The sequence below is a fragment of the Cenococcum geophilum genome (assembly GCF_001692895.1).
Source record: "Cenococcum geophilum 1.58 unplaced genomic scaffold K441scaffold_84, whole genome shotgun sequence".
Lineage (NCBI taxonomy): Eukaryota > Fungi > Ascomycota > Dothideomycetes > Gloniales > Gloniaceae > Cenococcum > Cenococcum geophilum.
The window spans coordinates 265260-284512 of record NW_027137642.1 but is presented as its reverse complement, the minus strand read 5'-3'; the positions used below and the strand labels follow the sequence as shown (position 1 = coordinate 284512).

The 19253-nt window shown below is 40.2% G+C and overlaps 3 protein-coding genes across 3 annotated transcripts; 1 reads left to right on the top strand and 2 right to left on the bottom strand.

Annotated features, from left to right (window-relative positions):
• Positions 1 to 555: 555 nt before the first annotated feature.
• On the bottom strand, positions 556 to 1971 carry K441DRAFT_622710 (uncharacterized protein; the record flags this gene model as incomplete). The annotated part of the gene is made up of 1 exon (XM_067646017.1): positions 556 to 1971. The coding sequence occupies one exon, from the start codon at positions 1969 to 1971 to the stop codon at positions 616 to 618; it is 1356 nt and encodes a 451-aa protein (XP_067497056.1). The 3' UTR covers positions 556 to 615.
• Positions 1972 to 2549: 578 nt separating this feature from the next.
• K441DRAFT_709289 (uncharacterized protein) lies at positions 2550 to 4286 on the top strand. Its single transcript, XM_067653842.1, has 6 exons — positions 2550 to 2615; positions 2693 to 2849; positions 3127 to 3236; positions 3404 to 3487; positions 3554 to 3735; positions 3769 to 4286. The coding sequence occupies exons 1-6, from the start codon at positions 2586 to 2588 to the stop codon at positions 3812 to 3814; spliced, it is 609 nt and encodes a 202-aa protein (XP_067497055.1). The 5' UTR covers positions 2550 to 2585; the 3' UTR covers positions 3815 to 4286.
• Positions 4073 to 7013, bottom strand: K441DRAFT_351675 (uncharacterized protein). The gene is made up of 3 exons (XM_067641314.1): positions 6850 to 7013; positions 4429 to 6796; positions 4073 to 4293 (listed from the first exon to the last, which is right to left on the bottom strand). The coding sequence occupies exons 1-2, from the start codon at positions 6902 to 6904 to the stop codon at positions 4488 to 4490; spliced, it is 2364 nt and encodes a 787-aa protein (XP_067497054.1). The 5' UTR covers positions 6905 to 7013; the 3' UTR covers positions 4073 to 4293; positions 4429 to 4487.
• Positions 7014 to 19253: the final 12240 nt, after the last annotated feature.

Genomic DNA, 19253 nt, shown 5'->3' with positions numbered 1-19253 from the left:
CACTCAAATATATTATTCATCTACATGATTCATACGTTCCAGATGCTCCGAGTCATTTATACATTGTTAAAAAGCAGGAGTGGCCTAGCTACCCTCTACCCCCAAATAATGAACATACATCCAATGGCCAGAGTATCAATGGTTTAACACCAGATTTACAATAAAGCTTGATTTGTTTTTGGTCGACCATGTTACAAGCGCCAGAAATCTGCTCCCATTCGTATGATAACAATTCTTTTACCGCAGATATCGCAAATTCCCCGCCCAGAACTGTAACTAACCCTACGTGCGATGCATCTACTTTGCAAGACTTTGCCAGTAGATCTGCGGACCCTAATACAGTTGTAAGCTCTACACTTGCATCAAGGCAGAGAGCCTTGCGGGGAGCTTCGCGAGGAGCTTCGCAAATAGCTTTGCGGACACGCTGCACAGTAGTGAATATAGCCTGTTATCGATTTTTTTTGGCGGTGATAGTCATGTCGCTACACGGCACGAGAAGTAAAGCGGGGTTAGCGAGTGGATACGAAGTTCTGATTGAGTTTGCATTTACTCCCTATTTATGTTAACTCATATTTATCCTCAAATTTCATATCCCATCTTCTGGGCGAAACTTCCTTAGGCTGGCCGGTTAACTGCCCTCATGTATGTGAGGTAATTCTGATAAGTCCGTGACGGATAACGGGCTGGTTGGACTCCAGCACTCGTCTCAATGACAGTCCCTCCAATGTTAGCGTCAGGGATGGTGTAATGATAAACTTGATTCCGGACGGGAGAAGTAATTGCATTATTTACTCCCGGATCTGGTATCACCCTATCCACTGGGTTGAAAAGGATGGCATATGCAGTCTTGTTGAGATTCTTGAACCAAGCTAGCAGAACGCCAAAGAGTCTCCCTCCCGGAAGGTAGTCGAGGACGTGGGAATATATGTCTCCACTGCCATTTCTTTGTGACGTGAAGAGTTGTTGGATGTCGGTTATCGCTTCCGTCATGTTGCGCGAGTTGCCAGCCATGTTCCGCCGGATGATAACTCCACCGCCCTCACGGTTGATACCTTGAAGCATCCATAGCAGGACTAGATCTGCGAGTTTATCATTGGGAGAAACTGTGTTGCTGATCATGTTTAATATAGGAAAGAGGACCTTTTCTAGTGTATTACCTCCTTCTCGAAGGAACTGGAACTCTTGCCTCGCGAGGTCGTAGTGACAGCCAGGGAACCACATTTGGTGGATCTGGAGGGCAGTGAGAGCTGAGTCGTTGGCATGTTTAGATTTCCTCCAGGCTAGGCATGGCTGAAATGGCCAAAACCGATCGTGAATTGCCACGGCATGGTAGACCTTTTCTACCGCGCTGGACACGAAGTTGTCATGAAACTCGGGCCATTCGAATCCAGTTCCAGTGTCGTAGTTCAGCTTCGGTACACCGCGACTTCCGACAGTATCGAATATTCCCATGAACTTGATTGGCGTCCGCACCCCATAACTGACATCCTGCCTGAACTGGACCATTTCTAGTGATGACGGAAGGTGAACAGCATGTGGACTCCGGTAGAGGTCATAAACCTGGTTAATCAACCCCGCGTTCGCCCTGTTTTGAATGATTCCGCAGTTGTTAATCATGCCAGCAACGGATCTGACGATGTAGGCTCCTCTACTAATCCCAAACATCCATACTTCCGTATGGAACTGCGAATCCCAAACGAAGTTTTGCACTATGAAGTTGTAAACTCCAGTACACTCCTTTTTCGCCTGCGTCGCAAAAGCGCCGTTCCAGAGGTAGCTCATGAAATCACCGCCCAAGCCGACTCCGTCGAAGTATCTGGCATGGACATTGCCCGCGGTGGATACTGCGGGATTCCCGGTCAGATCAATCCCCATCATTTTCGCAAGGAAATGGATGTTGCTCTTGGTGTTTGTTTCTCGACCGCACCAGGTACCGTCGTACAAGACGACAAGTATCTTTCTTGTTGACATCCGACTCAACTTGATGTGGAGATGGTGGAGAAGGAGCAAGGTTGTTGTTGGGGTTGTGAGGTTGGACTGAGCCAAAGAAATAAGAAAGGCTATTCTACAATCACACGTCTTGCTTCCATAGAACTTTCCGCTGGTCCAGTAGATAGAATCGAATTGACACTGATTTTCTAAGTGGTGGAGATCCGGCCAACCAAATACACGAGAGGATTTAACAGCCATGCTTATCAAGGAAACTATTCGTCATTGTGTCGTCATTGAATCGTCATTGAGTCGTTATTAGACCGTTACGATACAAATTAGAATCCTTGGCATGCAGATCCCCGTTTTTTGCACCCAACCTTACGTGACCGGTGTCTGTGAGCAGGATTCCGAGAGCTGTATGCGTTTCATCTGCCAAGGCCGAACATCACATGTGAGTCATTAGCGAATCAGCGTAGGGTTGTAGAATCCAGTAATAGCTAGTTAGCAGGTATCAAGTATAACTCGTTGGAATGTAAAATCTACTCGTATCTCATTTGGGTTATTCAGCCGAAGTTTGGGGCCGTAGCACAGAGCTTCTATTAAGTTCAAATATAGCTCTAAGGTTTGAAGACACAGAGCACAAGGAAACCTGCATGCCGGATTTATCCGGACAAAAGTGGGAGGTACACAAAATGCCAAGCATCTTAATAAGCGAGGATCGCTCTTACCTAATATCGTATTCACAGCCACGCTAAGTTAGTCGTATTTTATTGTGCATTATCTAGAAGATTTTGACGAAAATATCTCGGAATTAGAATCGCAAAGCAGTTCCGCATGCAACTGCGCCTCGCATGCTTCTAAATGCGAGTGCGATCTTGACGAACGCGAATTAACGGACGAGGATGCTGTGGACGCTGGTTCCGAAACGGAATGTGTTGAACGGACGATCAGGAATGAGAACTCTGTTTATTAAAGAGGGCTCTNGAAGCTCTCTTATATACATCAGGTAGGTCCAAATACAATGACGACGACGTCGTCATGTAGTAGGTCATAGTTAAGAGAAACAGGTAATGAGACGTTCGATGAGACATACGAGCTCAAGATACGAGATAACTGAGACATAGTTCGTATAGACGATCTAGGTCGTCAGACAGTATTACGATGGTAGTAAGGAACTTCGATTCAGGTCGACAGAATGCTACCTAGAATACAAGGAGATGTGCGAGGATCGGAACAGGGAGCTTGCTAAGTTTGGCCAAGATCAAGAGCGTACGATCGGGTATCACAAAGCGCGAGAAGATGAGGTGGAAAAAGCACGGACCGAACTGAAGGAGAACAGAACGCAAAGCATCAAGGGCTAAAAGCTGGACCTTGAACTGGCCCATTTTACAGTGCAACATATTCATCTGAGTATGTCCGGTCATGGAATCTGAGTTATGACCATGGGACATCATACATCGAGTTCTACTAGCCGGAAGAATTCGGCGAACGAACAAATAACAGGCAGTTCGTGGGGCATATCTATTTCGACGCAAATATTCCACCCGATTTGGAAGTTTTCGAAGCGCGCTAATGCGCCGGCCTGTCCAGCATCAGTATTGGTGTGAAAGGCAGTGACGAGGATATTACCGTTACGTTCATCAACCAATTTCTGCTGAAAATGGTCGTCCCTCGGTCTATTGCATATCCACAATCTCCTCCACCCAATACTCCGAAACTCCTGGAATTTGTCGGTATCAGCAAACACTTCGAAAACGAGATAACGAGTCAGGAGGAGAAGTGGGAGCGGGAAAAGGCAGAGGCGTGATGCCGGAAGCAGCGTGAAGTTTCTCCGAGAGAATCCTGGTTTGAAATGAATCATCCCATGGGTTCGTGGGTTTAATCGCAGTGGTGATAGGTTAAGCTGTAGTAGAGTTGGGAGACGGAATCGAGCAAAATACTTTTCGAATCTGATATGAAGGGCTAACCCGAACAGCTAGATCCTGCTACGATACTGGGAACCACCAGACATGTTGACGTTCTCGACAACAACCTCAACATTACATGACCGAAGCTCTGCACCCGTGGGTCCGAACTCGCTGTTTAGTCCGCGGTGACAATGTTGATGAACGTGCAATTGAAGAGGGCAAGAAGCCAGAATCATTGGAACGAACCACGAAATGAATAAAGCGAACAGTAGCCCAGGCGGTTAACCTGATTGACGGCTGGCCCGCAAGGGGAAACACAAGTATAAGTGTGTACAGCTACGGGGGTAGGTGTAAGTTATAGAAAGATGTTTCTAACGCAATCACATCTCTGGAAAAGGAAAGGTTCTATGTAAAGTATAGACTGGTTTACATTCCTAATTCTGTTACTGTCTTACTGTAAAACATAAATGTATTAGCTTAATAATAAAGAATATTCAACAATGTGTAGTTCCGAGTGTGTATAGAAGGCAGAATAATAGTATTAGGGGAAGGAAGAGTGTTGTGATGAGATTTGAGGGCGGTAACTTACTCTCTTACACCTCCTTGCAAAGCGTCGTAATCACAGACATGTCCCAAACTCTAGTCTCATCAACCGGGTGGCTCACACACATGGTATTCACGTGCGCCAGGGTTAAATGGTTGTCGAGAATGGCTGGAGAAGTTTTGAATACGATGAGTATCGTTAAGAACAACCGTCTCCATATTTCGACAATCACAAGCCCTTGTGCCATAGATGAATCTCCCAACAAGTGTTTTCCCCGAAATTACTAGTCCAACACCGTCGACAAGACTAGACGCGTAACCCAATCCCGGAATGCGAAACAATGCCAATGAATTTTGGTCGACACCCTTGAGAATTGAGAAGCGATACGGATATCGATTGTTGCAGTTAGGGCATTGAATCATAGCCACTACGTCGCGGTATGAGGTCGACCCGTTCGCTGAGGCACTAGCAAAATCGAATCGAGAATATGCAGTGTATGCGCCGTTCAGACGTTGCTCAAGCTTGAGCAGTTGCATTATTTTTGTTGCTACTCTCGCACGCGGGTTACTGCCGTATTGGTCTTCTGCGTTTGGACGTCTGGACAGGCGTAAGCCGGCCACCACGGCATTCCACTTTCCTCGTTTTAACGGTTTATTCTCTGGTGAACGCGATGGCTTTGGAGTCATTGCTCCGTAAGGCGCAAGATACTCAGATACCAGGCCATCGAGACTCGTCGTGAAGTTGGGATCTTGTTTGAGATAATCGTGAAGCTCAATGGGGAGGTCCGAAGGGCGAGCTACTGGTGGGACACCAAAGATGCGGCCCATTGCCGAGACTAGGTGTTCAGCTGTGCGAAGGACTGCGATGCCCAAAATCAAAGTCAATGCAGTCTCAAAGAGCTCTCGAGGCGAGTTCGGCTTGGAAAAAAATAAGCTCCCGGGTGTCCCAACACACTCCAGTGATAAATGGAGCTTTTTGTCTAACATCGTGATCTTAGCATTCCGTGGACGTGAGACGAGAGACCCCAGGTCCCACATTAATTCGTGCATATTTTCATGGCCAACGAGCCATGGAGCTTTGGTCATCGGCGATTCGCCGGCTTGTTGAATGAGAAGCGGCGAATGGTCTCCTCGCTCAAAACACTTTTGCGCAATCCAAAGGCACGCTTCGGCCGGTTGCTGGGGAAGAGATATATGCAGTGGATGTTCGCTATTCAACATCAAGAGACAACCCATTGCGACAAATCTATCACGGTATTCCCTGCACTTTCGACCAGCCACGAAGGAGAGGGCTTCGCCAAATGTGACAGAGTTCAGGTCCAGAAAGTCTCTCCGACGTTGATCCAATATCCTTCCAATAATGGGTATCTGAGACTTCCCGAACCAGGAAAAGAAGGTGGGAGGCCCAACTTGCAAGAGAATAGACCTCGCACATTGGCGTGATTCTTGAAGAAGCCATGTAAAGGAGTCCCAGCCCTTGCCTCCGTCAGCCGCAAACAGGCGCATATCCTTGGTCAATATGCACGCTTGACTGCATTGCGTGAATTCTATCGATACCCACATTCGTTGAAACCAAACTGATGAGTAAAAATCAACCAAGTTTTGGTACTTCTTTTTTGGAGAGAAAGCGGCATTTTGAGCTATTGACAGTACCAGGCTAGCTGAGATGTCATGTAGGTAGATGATGGTGGCGTCAGCGGCTTCGAAAATCTCTGGGAGCATGGCCAATAGTTGTTGCTGAGTCTGGCGATTCCACTGGGGGACCGACAAATAGTCATGCCAAATTTCTGCTCGATACGTGGCGGTGCTGAAATTGGCTGAGATCGCAGGCAAAACTTTCGTGACAACTTTGAATAGTTCCTCTGCTGCTAGCTCCGGGGCTGCATCTGGACCTTGGAGGTGCGCCTCTGCGACGGCACTGTCCCAAACATGTGAAATTGAGATGAACGGCGTCGAAGACTGGCGGATGCACGAGAGATGACGGTTGTGGACACGAATGGACAAGGCGGCGGCAAGCAATTTTTCCGGTGGGCGAGCGTGCAGCTCTTTTGGCTCCAGCGATATAGTTCGAATTGGACCCTCAATCTCGGGATCGAAAGGTCCACCACAGACCATGCAAGGCGAATCCGCAGAATATGTCCAGAAGAATTCCGGAAGACTTATCACTTTGGTCGCGTGAACTGCGTCTTCAACGTGGATCCAAACGTCACTGCGACTAGAAAATTTGAATTTATGCTGGACTGCTGGGACAGCAGGGTAAATCTTTCGTGCTGGCGGAATAGAGACGGATTCATCCTGAATGAGTAGGTCGTGCTTGAGTTGTTCCAGATCTAGATCTCGACTAACAGAATCAAATCGAGGAGGGCTTTGAGATTGTGCGAGAGCTTTAGGTTGAGGGGGGGGAGCGAGTAGGCCTGTAGAGCCTTCAATTTTTGTTTTGAGAGGACATGATGATCGATACGCTTACTATTTGGTATCCTTTTTCCCTGGGCCTCGCCCCATTCAAGATCCTGTATAAGCATGGCTTATAGCGTTTACCCAATATGTTGAAAGCGAGCGTTGGGGAAAACTGAGCCGCTAAAGATGTTGTGTTACAAGGTCGGTATTTTTAGTATTCGCGGGCCCGTGCACCCATAGCCGAGTATTAATCAGACTTGCGGAGGATAAATTATCCTATCCGGTCGGGCGGATAATAATCCTATCCGAGGATAGTCCGGATATCGGATAATATCCGGATAATATCCAAATAATATACTACCTATAGCCCCACTAATATAACTCTATATTTTATAAATAGAGGCCTATTTTATAGCTCTATTCTAGGGCTATAAAATAAGCCTTTATTTATATAATTTAAGGCCGTTTTGGTAGAGTTATAGGGGGTACTTATTTCTAGGAATGGAGGGGCCGGATAAGTCAGCGGAGAGCCTTAAGCCATTGCAAAGCATCCCCTATAACCCTACTAATAACGCTCTATATTTTATAAATAATAGCTTATTTTATAGCCCTAAAATAGAGCTATAAAATAGGCCTCTATTTATAAAATATAGAGTTATATTAGTGGGGCTATAGGGGGTTAATTATTTTAATGGAGGGCAATACACGCTGCTACGGCTTGGCGATTTTTTACCGATCTTTTATAGTAGATAGTAGAGGCTCTACACAAAGCTCTGCACGAAGCTCTGCAAAAGCTCTTTATAAAGCTCTACTTAAAGCCCTATTTAGATCTCTAAGGCTTTACTAATACGTAGCACTAATATACTATAACGCTCTATATAACGCTCTGTACGATACTCTTTATTAAAAACTCTATATATAGAGGCTCTATACGATGCTTTATATAACGCTCTATACGACGCTCTATATTAAAGACTCTATATATAGAAGCTTTACGTACGTAGCTTTATATAAAGCCTAGTAATAGCTATATTTATAATGTTATATAATAGAAATAAAAGATTTAGTTTTATAGTTAAAATTTTATAGATATTAAGCCTTATCTAGATATTATATCTAGGCTATCCTTAGATAGGATTATTATCCGCTTAACTAAATAGGATAGTTTATTCTTTATAAGTATATCTTTAATAGACTTATAAAGGATAGGCTAGATAGGCCTCTTAAATAATAGACCTATTAACTAATAGTATTCGGAGACTATCTGGATAGTCTTTAGATAGCCTTAGCTATATTTCTTAGCATATAATTATTTAAAGCTTAGAGAGGTCTAGATATCTATAATAAAACAAATATTTGTTAGCTAAGTAGTTATATATCTTTTTAAATTAAATATTATTATATTATATAGAGTCTCTGCATATAAAAGCTTTATATAAGGCTTTATACGAGAATCTACACGAATTTCTACGTACAGAGGCTCTGCGCGACGGATCTGCGTACGACGGATCTGCGTACGACGGCTCTACTACGGATGCTCTATGTGGGAGCTTCGTGCAGAGCTTCGTGTAAAGCTTCGTGCAGAGTCTCCATACGCAGAGCCCCGTGCAGAGCCTCCGTACGCAGAGCTTCGTGCGGAGCTTCGTGTAGAGCCTCTGTATACAGAGCTTCGTGCAGAGCTTCGTGCAGAGCTTTTGCTGAGCTTTGGTAGAGCTCCGTGCGCGGCTCCCCTGAAGCCTTATTTTCGCAGAGCTCTTNTAAGCTTTATATCTATATAATATTACTTATCCTTAGGATATTTAGATAAAAGTGGTACCATTTTAAAGCGCTTTATAAGCTCTATAAATCTATACTAATAGAAAATTTATTTGTTTAATATTGGGAGGTGCATTACAAGTATAAGCATATTAAGGGGATTTTGCCAAGACTATCCGGAGACTATCCGGAGAGTCTCCGGATACTATCAGCTGATAGGCCTATTATCCGAGAGGCCTATCCGGCCTATCCTCCGCAACTCTGGTATTAATGCGACGAGAATTCCGTTAAATTTTCCAAGGAAAATTTCCAAATTGCTGACTTACAGCCAGCAATTTAGTTCCTTGGGGAAATTTAACGGAATTCTCGCGCCTGCGGCGGGCTTTTGTCCTTCTAAACTCAGTCTGCCCTACTGCTACCCTGCTACTGCCCTCTACTACCTATTACTGCCCTCTACTGCCTACTACTGCCTACTACTGCCGTTATACTATTTTACTATTTTACTATTTTTATTATTACCCTTAATACCTTTACTACTCCCCTTTTAACTAATAAAATAACATATTTTTTATTACTTTTAATATACCTTTTTTTTTATTTATAGCTATTTTTATTACTACTTATATACTTTTTATATACTATATTAATTACTTTTTAATTTACTAACTTTACTACTTAAGATATAGCTATAACTTTTATTTTTACTTTTATTCTAATTTTATATAGTACTACTTTTACTATTATAAAGAGTACTTTATATTATAGAATACATTTTATATTTAAAATTAAATTCTTCCTTTAAAAATGTTATATAAGATAATTATATATACTAAAGACCCTACTATAAGGACTATTATAAAGACTATTAATATTTTTATATATTTTTATATAAGATAAGAGTAGAAATTTTTTTTTAGAGTATTAAAGCTTTAACTGCCCTTTACTGCCTATTACTACCCTCTACTACCTATTACTGCCCTCTACTACTTACTACTACCCTACTACTACCCTACTACTACCCTACTACTATCACACTACTACCTTACTACTATAGAATTTATATAGCTACCTTATAGTAATATAAAACTGCCTTTATATAATAATCGCGTAATATAGATTTATATAATTAATTACGTAACGTATATTAATAATAGCTATTTACGTCGTTGTTGTTATTATCATCTTCTTCCTTAAGTAATAGCACCACCACTACTACCACTACTATTACCACTGCTGCTGCTGCTGCTGCTGCGTCTTCTGCTCCTACTCCTACTACTACTGCCACCGCTGCCGCCACTACTACTACTACCACTGTCACTACTACCGCCGCTGCCGCCGCTATATCCGCGCCCGGCTGCCGTTTCTCGCCCTTGCCGCCGCCGTCTTAGGCTAAGGTGCCTATATGCGGGACTTTAGTCCTAGCAGATAAGCGTACTAGTAAGTATTAGTATTATAAAAAAATTTAAGAATTTAAGAAGATACTAATATATAAATAGCTACTGTAGCTGCCGCTACCGCCAAACCCCTCCCCGCTTCTACTACTACCGCTACCGCCACTCTTACTGCCGCCGCCACTCCCACTACCCCTACTGCCGCTACTCCCCCCCTAGCTAGCTTTACGGCCGTAAATTAGCCTACCGCCCTTCCGCCCTAGAATCCCTCGCCTACCGCGCTTGCCGCCGCCGCTAAAGCCGCCGCCGCTAACACGGCTATAATGTGGGCGCTACGTCCCCTATTACGCGTCTAGGGCGTATCTCTACGGTAAGCTCCTAGCCTAGGTGGAGCTTTTAGGGTCTACTAGGGGGTCCGCCTAAAGGCTAGGGCCCTAAATATAGAGGCCGCCCTAGCGTAATGCCGGGGTACAATAGCCCCGTAGGCTTATGCGTTATATATATAGGGCGGTGGCCTATTTATAGAGTGTATGCTAATCGCCGGCTAGCTGCGCGGTAGCTATATTAACTGCTATTATAGCAATAAAGGGGCGCGCTGCTTCTTTTAAGTTTATAAGTTAGTAATATAAGCTATAAAAAGTATAACTAATAGAGATAATAGCGTCTGCTGCCGCCTCCGCCTCCCCCGCCGTAGCCTACTTCCGCTTTCGCTCCTACTCCTACTTCTACGCCCACGCACCTCCCGCTGCCGCCGCCGCCACCAATAACAATAATGATGACGATAATAATAACGATGATAAGGAGGAGGAGGAAGAGGCCTCACCTACCCGCGTCCGCCCTTATCTTAGGCGGCGCGGGTAGGTTATAGGGCTGCTCCGCCGTTTAGTGGCTGTGCTTAAGGAGAAGTTATTAAAGAATAAGAATAAGGAGTAGGGGAGGGGAAGTAAAGGGGGGGTTTACTAGGCCCTATAGGGTATTTATAAAAGTTTTGCTAGCCCTATAGGGTAGTTATAGAAGTACTTATATAATAAAATAATATACCTTATTACGAAAGCAAAACCTCTAAATAAATATTATAGCGGGCTTTTAGCTTTCTAAACTTAGTCTGCCCTACTACTGCCCTACTACTGCCACCGCTGCTATACTATCCCCCCGCGTCTTAGCCCGTAATAAGTAGTAACACCTCTAGATATATAATATTAGTAGTAGTAGTAGTAGCGGTATTGCCTCCCTGCGGTAGTAATAGCGAAAGCCCGCGTATATCTATTACTTTTAATAGCGTAATATATAACTACCTATACGTAAAGACTAGTATACGTAAATTAACACCAATAAAGTTAAAAGACTGCCCCTATAACTTATTTACTATTATAGTAAAGTATAGTTAGATTAGAAACTGCCTTCTACTAATAATAAACGGCAGTTCTCCGTCTATAGAGGTAAGCTTAATATAAGGGATTAGCTGTAGCTGCCCGTAAAAGCTACCACTAAGTATTTAAGTTTTAATATAGCGCCGGCCTAGGTGTGTAATAACTATATAGGTGCCGTTATAGAGCCCTTTCTTAGGGTAAAGGTTCCGTAAAAGGATTATAGGCGCCCCTACCTTTAGGGAAAGCTTTAATAGAGGTAGGCTAGTAGGGTTAAATATCTATAGAAGCTCTACTGGCGGCAGTTCTATATAATCCTCTTCTCTATTTTACTCTATAGAGTTTATAAAATAAAAGGTGCTTAGGGAGCCGTGGAGCCGCGTAAGGATAGCCTCATTAATCTTAGCCACGGTATTATTATAAATAGTTAGGATAGCGCAATTATAGAAGGTATTAAGAGTAGTATATACCTAAGTAAGTAGTTACGGAGGGTATATATGCCTATAAAAGGGTTCCTAGGACCGGAACTGGCCTATACTAGGTAAGAGAGTAATACTGCTAGCTAGGGCTATATTATAAGATAAGTCTTATACCTAAGCTACAAACTACTAATTTATCTTGCCTTAGCGGATACGTATATTTAACCGCAGGGATAGTATATAGAAGGTAGGCTAGAGGAATAACCGCTATAGGTAGGTACCTATAATGGCTGCGCGGTTCCCCTACAGGATAATAGGTAGTATTTAAGTAAAGTCGCCGCCTAGGATAGTAGGGAGTCCGCTAAAGGTAGAGTTGTTAAAATAGACGTCCGTAAGTATACGGTGTACGGCTTTAAAGCAGTAATAGTGCTATATTAGCGCCTTATCTTAGATAAGTAGAGAGGTATAGTATAGAAGCTTAGCGAGATTTAACCTTTTAGAGATATTGCAAGTAGACTTTTTATATAGATTAAAAGGTATTTAAAAATAGGAGTGGGTAGTACGGCCGCTAGGTAGTAGAAGGGCCGTAATACCAGAAGAAGCTATATAAAGAATAATCTTACTACATAAGTGGTAGTAGTGGTAGAGGTAGTAATAAAGAAACGTTTTACTAGTGCCTATAGGGCCCTAGAGGAAGAAGCGGGCCGCCTATAGATTGGTATCTATAGCAGTAATAATAGTATTAAAGCACGCTGTTTAGTCCGTATTTAGCTGCTAGCATAGCTTAATAAACTGGCGTTCTTCCTCTATAGGGTTATATTACTATAGCTCCGCTATAAAAAGTAGGTTACTTCCCTCTATAATAATATCCTACTAGTACTAAAACTAGGGCAGGCTATAGTCTATAAGCGTTTTCTGGTAATCCGTAAGTATCTAATAGATAAGGTATAGACCGTAATTAAGATAGGCGTTATTATTCTCGCCGACTATAGAAGGAGTATTAGGTTAGCGGGCTAGAAAGTAAGGCAGATTATTATAGATAGATAGTTTAAAGCGGTTCTATAAAGCAACTAACTCTATAATAGGGCCGTAAATTAAAACGGTTATAAATAAGAAGCGTAGCTAGGCGCTAATAGTAAAAACAGCGGCCTCTGTTAAGTAATTAATTTATTTATAGTTATTCTCTAGTAGCCCTAGGGCCACATAGGCGGCTTAGAAGGTTAGATAAACTATACTAGTAATAGTACGGAGGTTCTTAAAGGAGGTAGGGCCGGGAACAGATATTAGTAGTAGCCGTAAGTAGAACCTCTCCCCTATAATAGGGCTGCAGTAATATATACGGCCTATTATAGTACCTTGCTAGTAAGGACGCTACTCCTAGCGCTTTATATAAAAGATATACCGCTTAGGGAAGTCTTAATATAGCTAGTTACGGTCATCCTTATACTCCGCATTATACCTAAAAAAGGCTATTAAGGTAAAGTAGGAGAGCTTAAGGCGCTGCTAGATCTTCTCCCTAGACTAGTCTGGTTAAAAGTATATAGGCTACTTACCTAGAAGGTGTACCGTAAGCTAGATTATAGGGGGAAACTCCTTATAAATAGGAAACTTAAATAGCCGCTAGATAGCCTTAGAGGGGCTAATATAACGGCCCTACAAATACTGGTTTATCTTGTTACCGTTTATAAGCCGTAAAGTAGTATAGTCGTTCCCCTTATATATATACTTATAGATATACTTAACGGACTTTATAGAGGCGCAGATCTTAATATTTATATAGGTATAATACTTTATAATTAGATATAGAGAGTACGGAATAATCTAGCGGTTATTTATTTTAAATATAGCTTCCTCTAGTAAGCGGACAGACCATAACCGCAGATTATTATAACGGCGGTATTTTGGATAGCCGTCCTTATATATAACAGTAGTAAGGTTAAAAGCCTTAGGGTACTGCTTTAAGTAGGTTGGCGGAAGGCCGAGCCCTAGGGCAACTATATAGGGAGCTTACGGATTCTAGGAGCCGTAAGGGCCGTAAACTATTATCGATTTTACAATCTTAGTAAGACGGCTAGTAGGATTATCCTCTGGCTACGGAAGCTTAGCGGATATAAAACGGTTAATAACGGCTAGGTTTAGCAGTTTATCGCGGTTATATAGATATAGGAAGAGTAATAGGTGTAGATAAGGCAGGCCCTATTTTTAGTACTTAATAGTTTAGATAGAGCCGCGGTACTAGCTAAAGATTTACTTCTATTTTAGGTCGTAAAAGAGGTAGATAAGTTTTATACGGAAGACGCGTATAACTAGATCGGGCCTATCTATAGCGGTCTAGCTAGGTAGTAGCTTACGGGTAATCTCGTCCTATTTAGGGTTAGTAGTAAACATAAGAAATATACTTAAACGGCCGTATTTACGGATAACAGCCATTAAATCCTAATAGCACTGGCTAATAAAGCGATCTTCGCCAAGGAAACTAGATGGAAGGATTATACAGCAGCCTAATAATTTAGGGTCCAGATTATAGCGGGTAAGAGTATCTATAACGCTATTATATAGCTCTATATAGAGGGTTATTTAGTTAGAGTAGATTTAGGTAAGCTTATTTTAATTATATAGTGCCTATACATCTATAATATACTGCTAAAATAGCCGGTAGTAGGTAAAAGGGACTAACCTAGAGTTGTTACGGACGTGTAGGTAAAACTAAAAGTATACCCGCTAGGTTAAACGGTCTTACTAGTAGGCTTAATTAGAGTTATGTAGCTAGAGACCTTAGTGCTAGCTAGTATTACCGCGAGGGAAGAGTAGTATATAGTAGAGCGGCATATATACGGCATGCGTTAGGTTAATACGGCAGTACTACAGCCGCTTATTAGGCGTATAACGCTCCATAAGTATAATATCGCGGAAGCTGGTATTATTATACTCGTCTGGTATAATAATGGCTACCTTATTACTTATTAGGAGGTTCTTACGGCGCTAATTAGTACTAGCCTCTAAGATAAGCCGTATTTATAGGTTTAAGATAATTTGTAATAGGGCCGTTACGGGCTAAGTCTAAAGCCGTTCCCTTATGGTTTAATAAAGGGTAATAAAAGGGTTCCGTTCCTTAAATAGTATAGCAGTAAGGCACTATAGAATAGTTATATCTAGCTAGGTATTGGGATAGGCCCGTAGCTAGACATTTATAGTATAACTAGGGTTATAAAAGTATAGCTGGGTATACTATAGAGTAATATTAGTAGGAGGCTCTAGCGGGCCCTATAGATAGTAAAGCTTACCATATATCTAGAAATAATTTAGGCCGCTATAGGCTATACTACGGTTAGTAACGGTATAGTTTACGGACGTAAAAGCTAATACTATTATATAAGCGAAGCTACTCCCTAAACTACCTAGTAGAAGTACTACGGGACTCTAAAAGATTGCGTAGATATTCTAGCGGAGGCTAAAATAGAGGGAGGTTTATATCGCCGTGCTTATAGCAGGCTTTAAATTATAGATTTCTAGCCAGTAATGTACTAACACGTTTATTAATCTAATATAGGGCCGCGTAGAAGTTATAGGTAATGTTTATAGGACTAAGATCTAGCTGCTCTATAATATAGCGGACGGTAGTAATAGGGCTACGATTTAGCTGTTCCGCAATAGGGCGGGCCGTAGTAGGTTGTGGCTGGATTAATATGGGCTGTTGCGGCTGGATTAATACGGGTGGTATAAAGGGAGAAGCAGCGGCGGAAGTAGCGGCGGAAGCAGTAGCGGCTATAGTTTGGTTTATAGGCTGCGGAAGGTCCGCTAAAGGTCGTTATTGGGACCGTCCCTTTCTTTTCTCCTATATAGAGTTAGAAAGGTAGTAAGTAAAAAGAGTAAAAAGAGAATTAACCCTATAAGATTTATAGGTCTTATACGGAGCTCTTTAGTAATTTGGTATAAAGTTAGCGGAAGGGTAATACTACTTATAGGCGTTGCAAAATATACAATCGGAAGGCATTTAGGCGGTAGGTAGGGAGTAGTAGCTGGGGTAGTAATATATAGAAGATATTTGAGTAGTAAGGGGTAGGAAGAGGCTATAAGGTTACGAATTTAATGGGGTAGCACGTAAGGTAGCACGTCCCCTTATTAGGTAACCCGAACCAATTTTTAACTAATTAGAAACTTAAGTTTAACCTAAATTTAGTATACTAAAGAAGGTACGGAGGTCGCTAATATCTAAATTTGCACCTACCTAATTAGGAAAATAATTCGCTAACTCTCTAAGTATATTAATAAATATATATTTTTATATTTTTATATAAAATTTCATAAGCGTTATATAAATTCTAAATTAAATTTATTACTATTAATAGTATTAAAGTAGTTATTATAACTTAGAATTTACTACAATTTATTAGTGCTATAATTTACGCAGCCGGTATTGCAGCTTACGCAGCAGTGCTAAGAATTACGCATTTGTAGCGGGATTGTGTCTAAATTTACGTAGGGTAGGCTGATAGCTACGCACCCGTGATTTCACGTGCGCAGTTGCTTAGTTTCCTAATTGGGAAGGTGCAAATTTAGATGTTAGCGACCTCCGTAAACAATTAACATTTATTTTATCTTAGTAAGCGACTTAGGCGGCAAACGAGATAAATCTCGCTAATACTTAACTAGTATAGCTTTATATAAAACCCCTACTAGCTTTATTAAACCCCTGCTAGCGTTATATAACCCCTGTACTTATAAGCGCTGTCTTGTTTGCCGTCTGAGGGCCTTTGGTGCGAAAACATTATAGGGTTAATTAGAGACTTAATCTTTCTACTACCTTTTCTAACGCCCTACTTTAACCCTAAATAACGTACTTTTAAAAATCTAATCGATTATATAACTAAAGCTACTTTTTAAGAATATTTATATAAAAACCCTAGAGCATAAAAGTGAGTTGTTAAAATTATAGGTAGAAAAACGTAGGGTAACTGAATTGGGTCGACTAGCTTGACTTATAGTAACGAGTTTTAGATAAAATGCGACCGACTGCCTATATATAATATTTTATATAATATAGCTACAACGTCGTTATTTAATGTAATAAATAGAGAAGCTAAAGAGCTTCTACCTCGTAGTATTTTTATAATAATTAGACGTTATAAAAGGGTTAAGATACGGCAGTAAAAAAGGTGTATTTTGACGATTTTGGATAAAATGCGACCAACTGCCCATATCTAATATTTTATATAATATAGCTACAACGTCGTTATTTAATGTAATAGATAGAGCAGCTAAAGAGCTCCTACCTTATAGTATTTTAATAATAACTATACGTTATAAAATGGTCGAGATACGGTAGTAAAAAAGGTGATTTTGACGCTGTATTGCTAGAGCCTCGCCTAGGCGCGATTTTGTCGCAAAATATTGCAAAATCTACCTAAATCTTTACCTAGTTAATAGCTTTATATTTTAATAAAAATCTAATTAATTATAGAGGAGACTGGTCTAATTTGACTTATTAGCTTATTAGGTTAAAAAGGTGTTATTAGGGAGTTAAATATATAAGAGAGAGTGTCTCTTATATAAAATTGTGAAAATTAAAGTTGAGCCTTACCAAAGCTCGCACTATAGGCCCTCAGACGGCAGGGCGAACTTAAGGTTAGTAGATAGCTGATTGGTTGGGAGAAAGTGGCGTTTATTTAGGTAGAGACTAGTTATAACAAAGCCTTATAGCAGGAACTACGGTAGACTTATTAATAAGCTAGGTATATAGGTAAATAAGAAGTTAATAATGTAATAATAACTGGTGGAGTAGTTGCCTAATAGATTAACTCTAATTGTATTCTGAGATTTACTACAAAGGAGAGAACTATTTAGGTAGGGACTATGGTCCTTAAAATACACAACCGTACTCCTAAGAAATCCCCTTTATACGTAAGGTATGTGTTATACATATTATATATACGTTCCCTTTATATACTGCGTATACTATATATAATGTTATATAACCTTAGTTACTATTCCTTATTATATAGCTCTATCGGCTCCATTCTAGACTATACTTAAATTAACTAACTAGCTTCTTTTAACTCCTCTCTAAGTAGTTATAATATTATACTTAAAGCGTCCATAACACTATCTCCCTCCTTTTTATCTTTATCCTTAAAGATTCTAAATATCTCTAAGTTATTTACTAGAGGTACAATATCCGTCTAATTAATTTGGTTAATATTATTACTTATTATACCTAAAGCTCTTTCTTCCTCGCAAGCGCAACGTCGTGCTTATACTATTGCTATAATATTATCTCTTAGTAAGATTATACTATCTCTATATTCTTACTGTTTAAAAAAGGGGTTAGTTTGTGTTACATTAGCGAGCCCCTCTTTATAATAACCATCCTCTTACTTAAAGTATACTAAAGTAAATATTTATTCGTCCTATAACATTCGCTCTATCTTTAATGCTAAATATATACAACTTATTACTCTTAATAGTTATTTAGTTCCTTAACTAATTTATTTTAGGGTTTTATATTTAATCTACTACTATATAGCTAGATAGTAAACTATTTTAAGCCCTTACTAAGTTAGAACGTTCTTAGGATATAGAGTAGAAGGCTCTTAAGGCCCGTATTACGGCGTCCGCTTAGTTACTCCGTCTTAAAAAGGTTTATAAAAAGGTCCGTTTTAAGAAGTAGAAATTTATAAAATAAGGTTTATAGGAACTTAGTAATAAAAAAACGGATTTTCTTCTAACTAAGAAGGAAATAGATCTAAGTAGTTCGGCAACTACTCCTCTTAGGTCCCCCTTAGGTAACTTATTTTTTAGCGATTCTTTTTTATTAATGCCGCCTAACCTAATCTCTTCCAATACTCCTATACCTTTTTTATAACATTTTTTAAATTCTCTAGTAGCTCTTAGGTAGTCTTAGTATAGCCTATCCACTTAACCTTATACTATGTTTTATTATTAATATCCTTATAACTAATAATTATTAAAACTTACTATTTATTTTCTTCCTATCCTTTATATATGTCTGCCTTATAGACTAGTGGCTTAATATTCCCATATACTAGTTCTAGCATTGCGATATACTATATAGGGTAGATCTTTATCTTAGCTAATAGGTTTAACTTAAATATAACCAGTAAAATCCTTTATATAATTTTAAAAGGTCCTAGTCTAACATAGTCTAATATCTTACTTAATTATTAACTCTTAAAATTTTTATATAGTAGCCATACTTTATTTCCCTCCTTAAGATCTAGTCCCTTAAATCTCTTAGCATTATAGTACCTTTTTATTCTCTCTTATACTTTCTTTACTAATTCTATAAGGTCTATATAAAGATTTATTAACGTCTTTATTCTTTCTTTAGCTATATTACTTGTTTTCTTTACTTATTATAGTAATAACAATATTCTTAGCTTATATCTATAATTTACCTTAAATAGTAATATGCCTATTCCTTCTTGTGGTGTTGTATTATATATAAACTATATAACTAGTAATAATAATACCCAATTATTTTATGCGTAATTAATATAATGTCTTAGATACTACTCTAGCGTC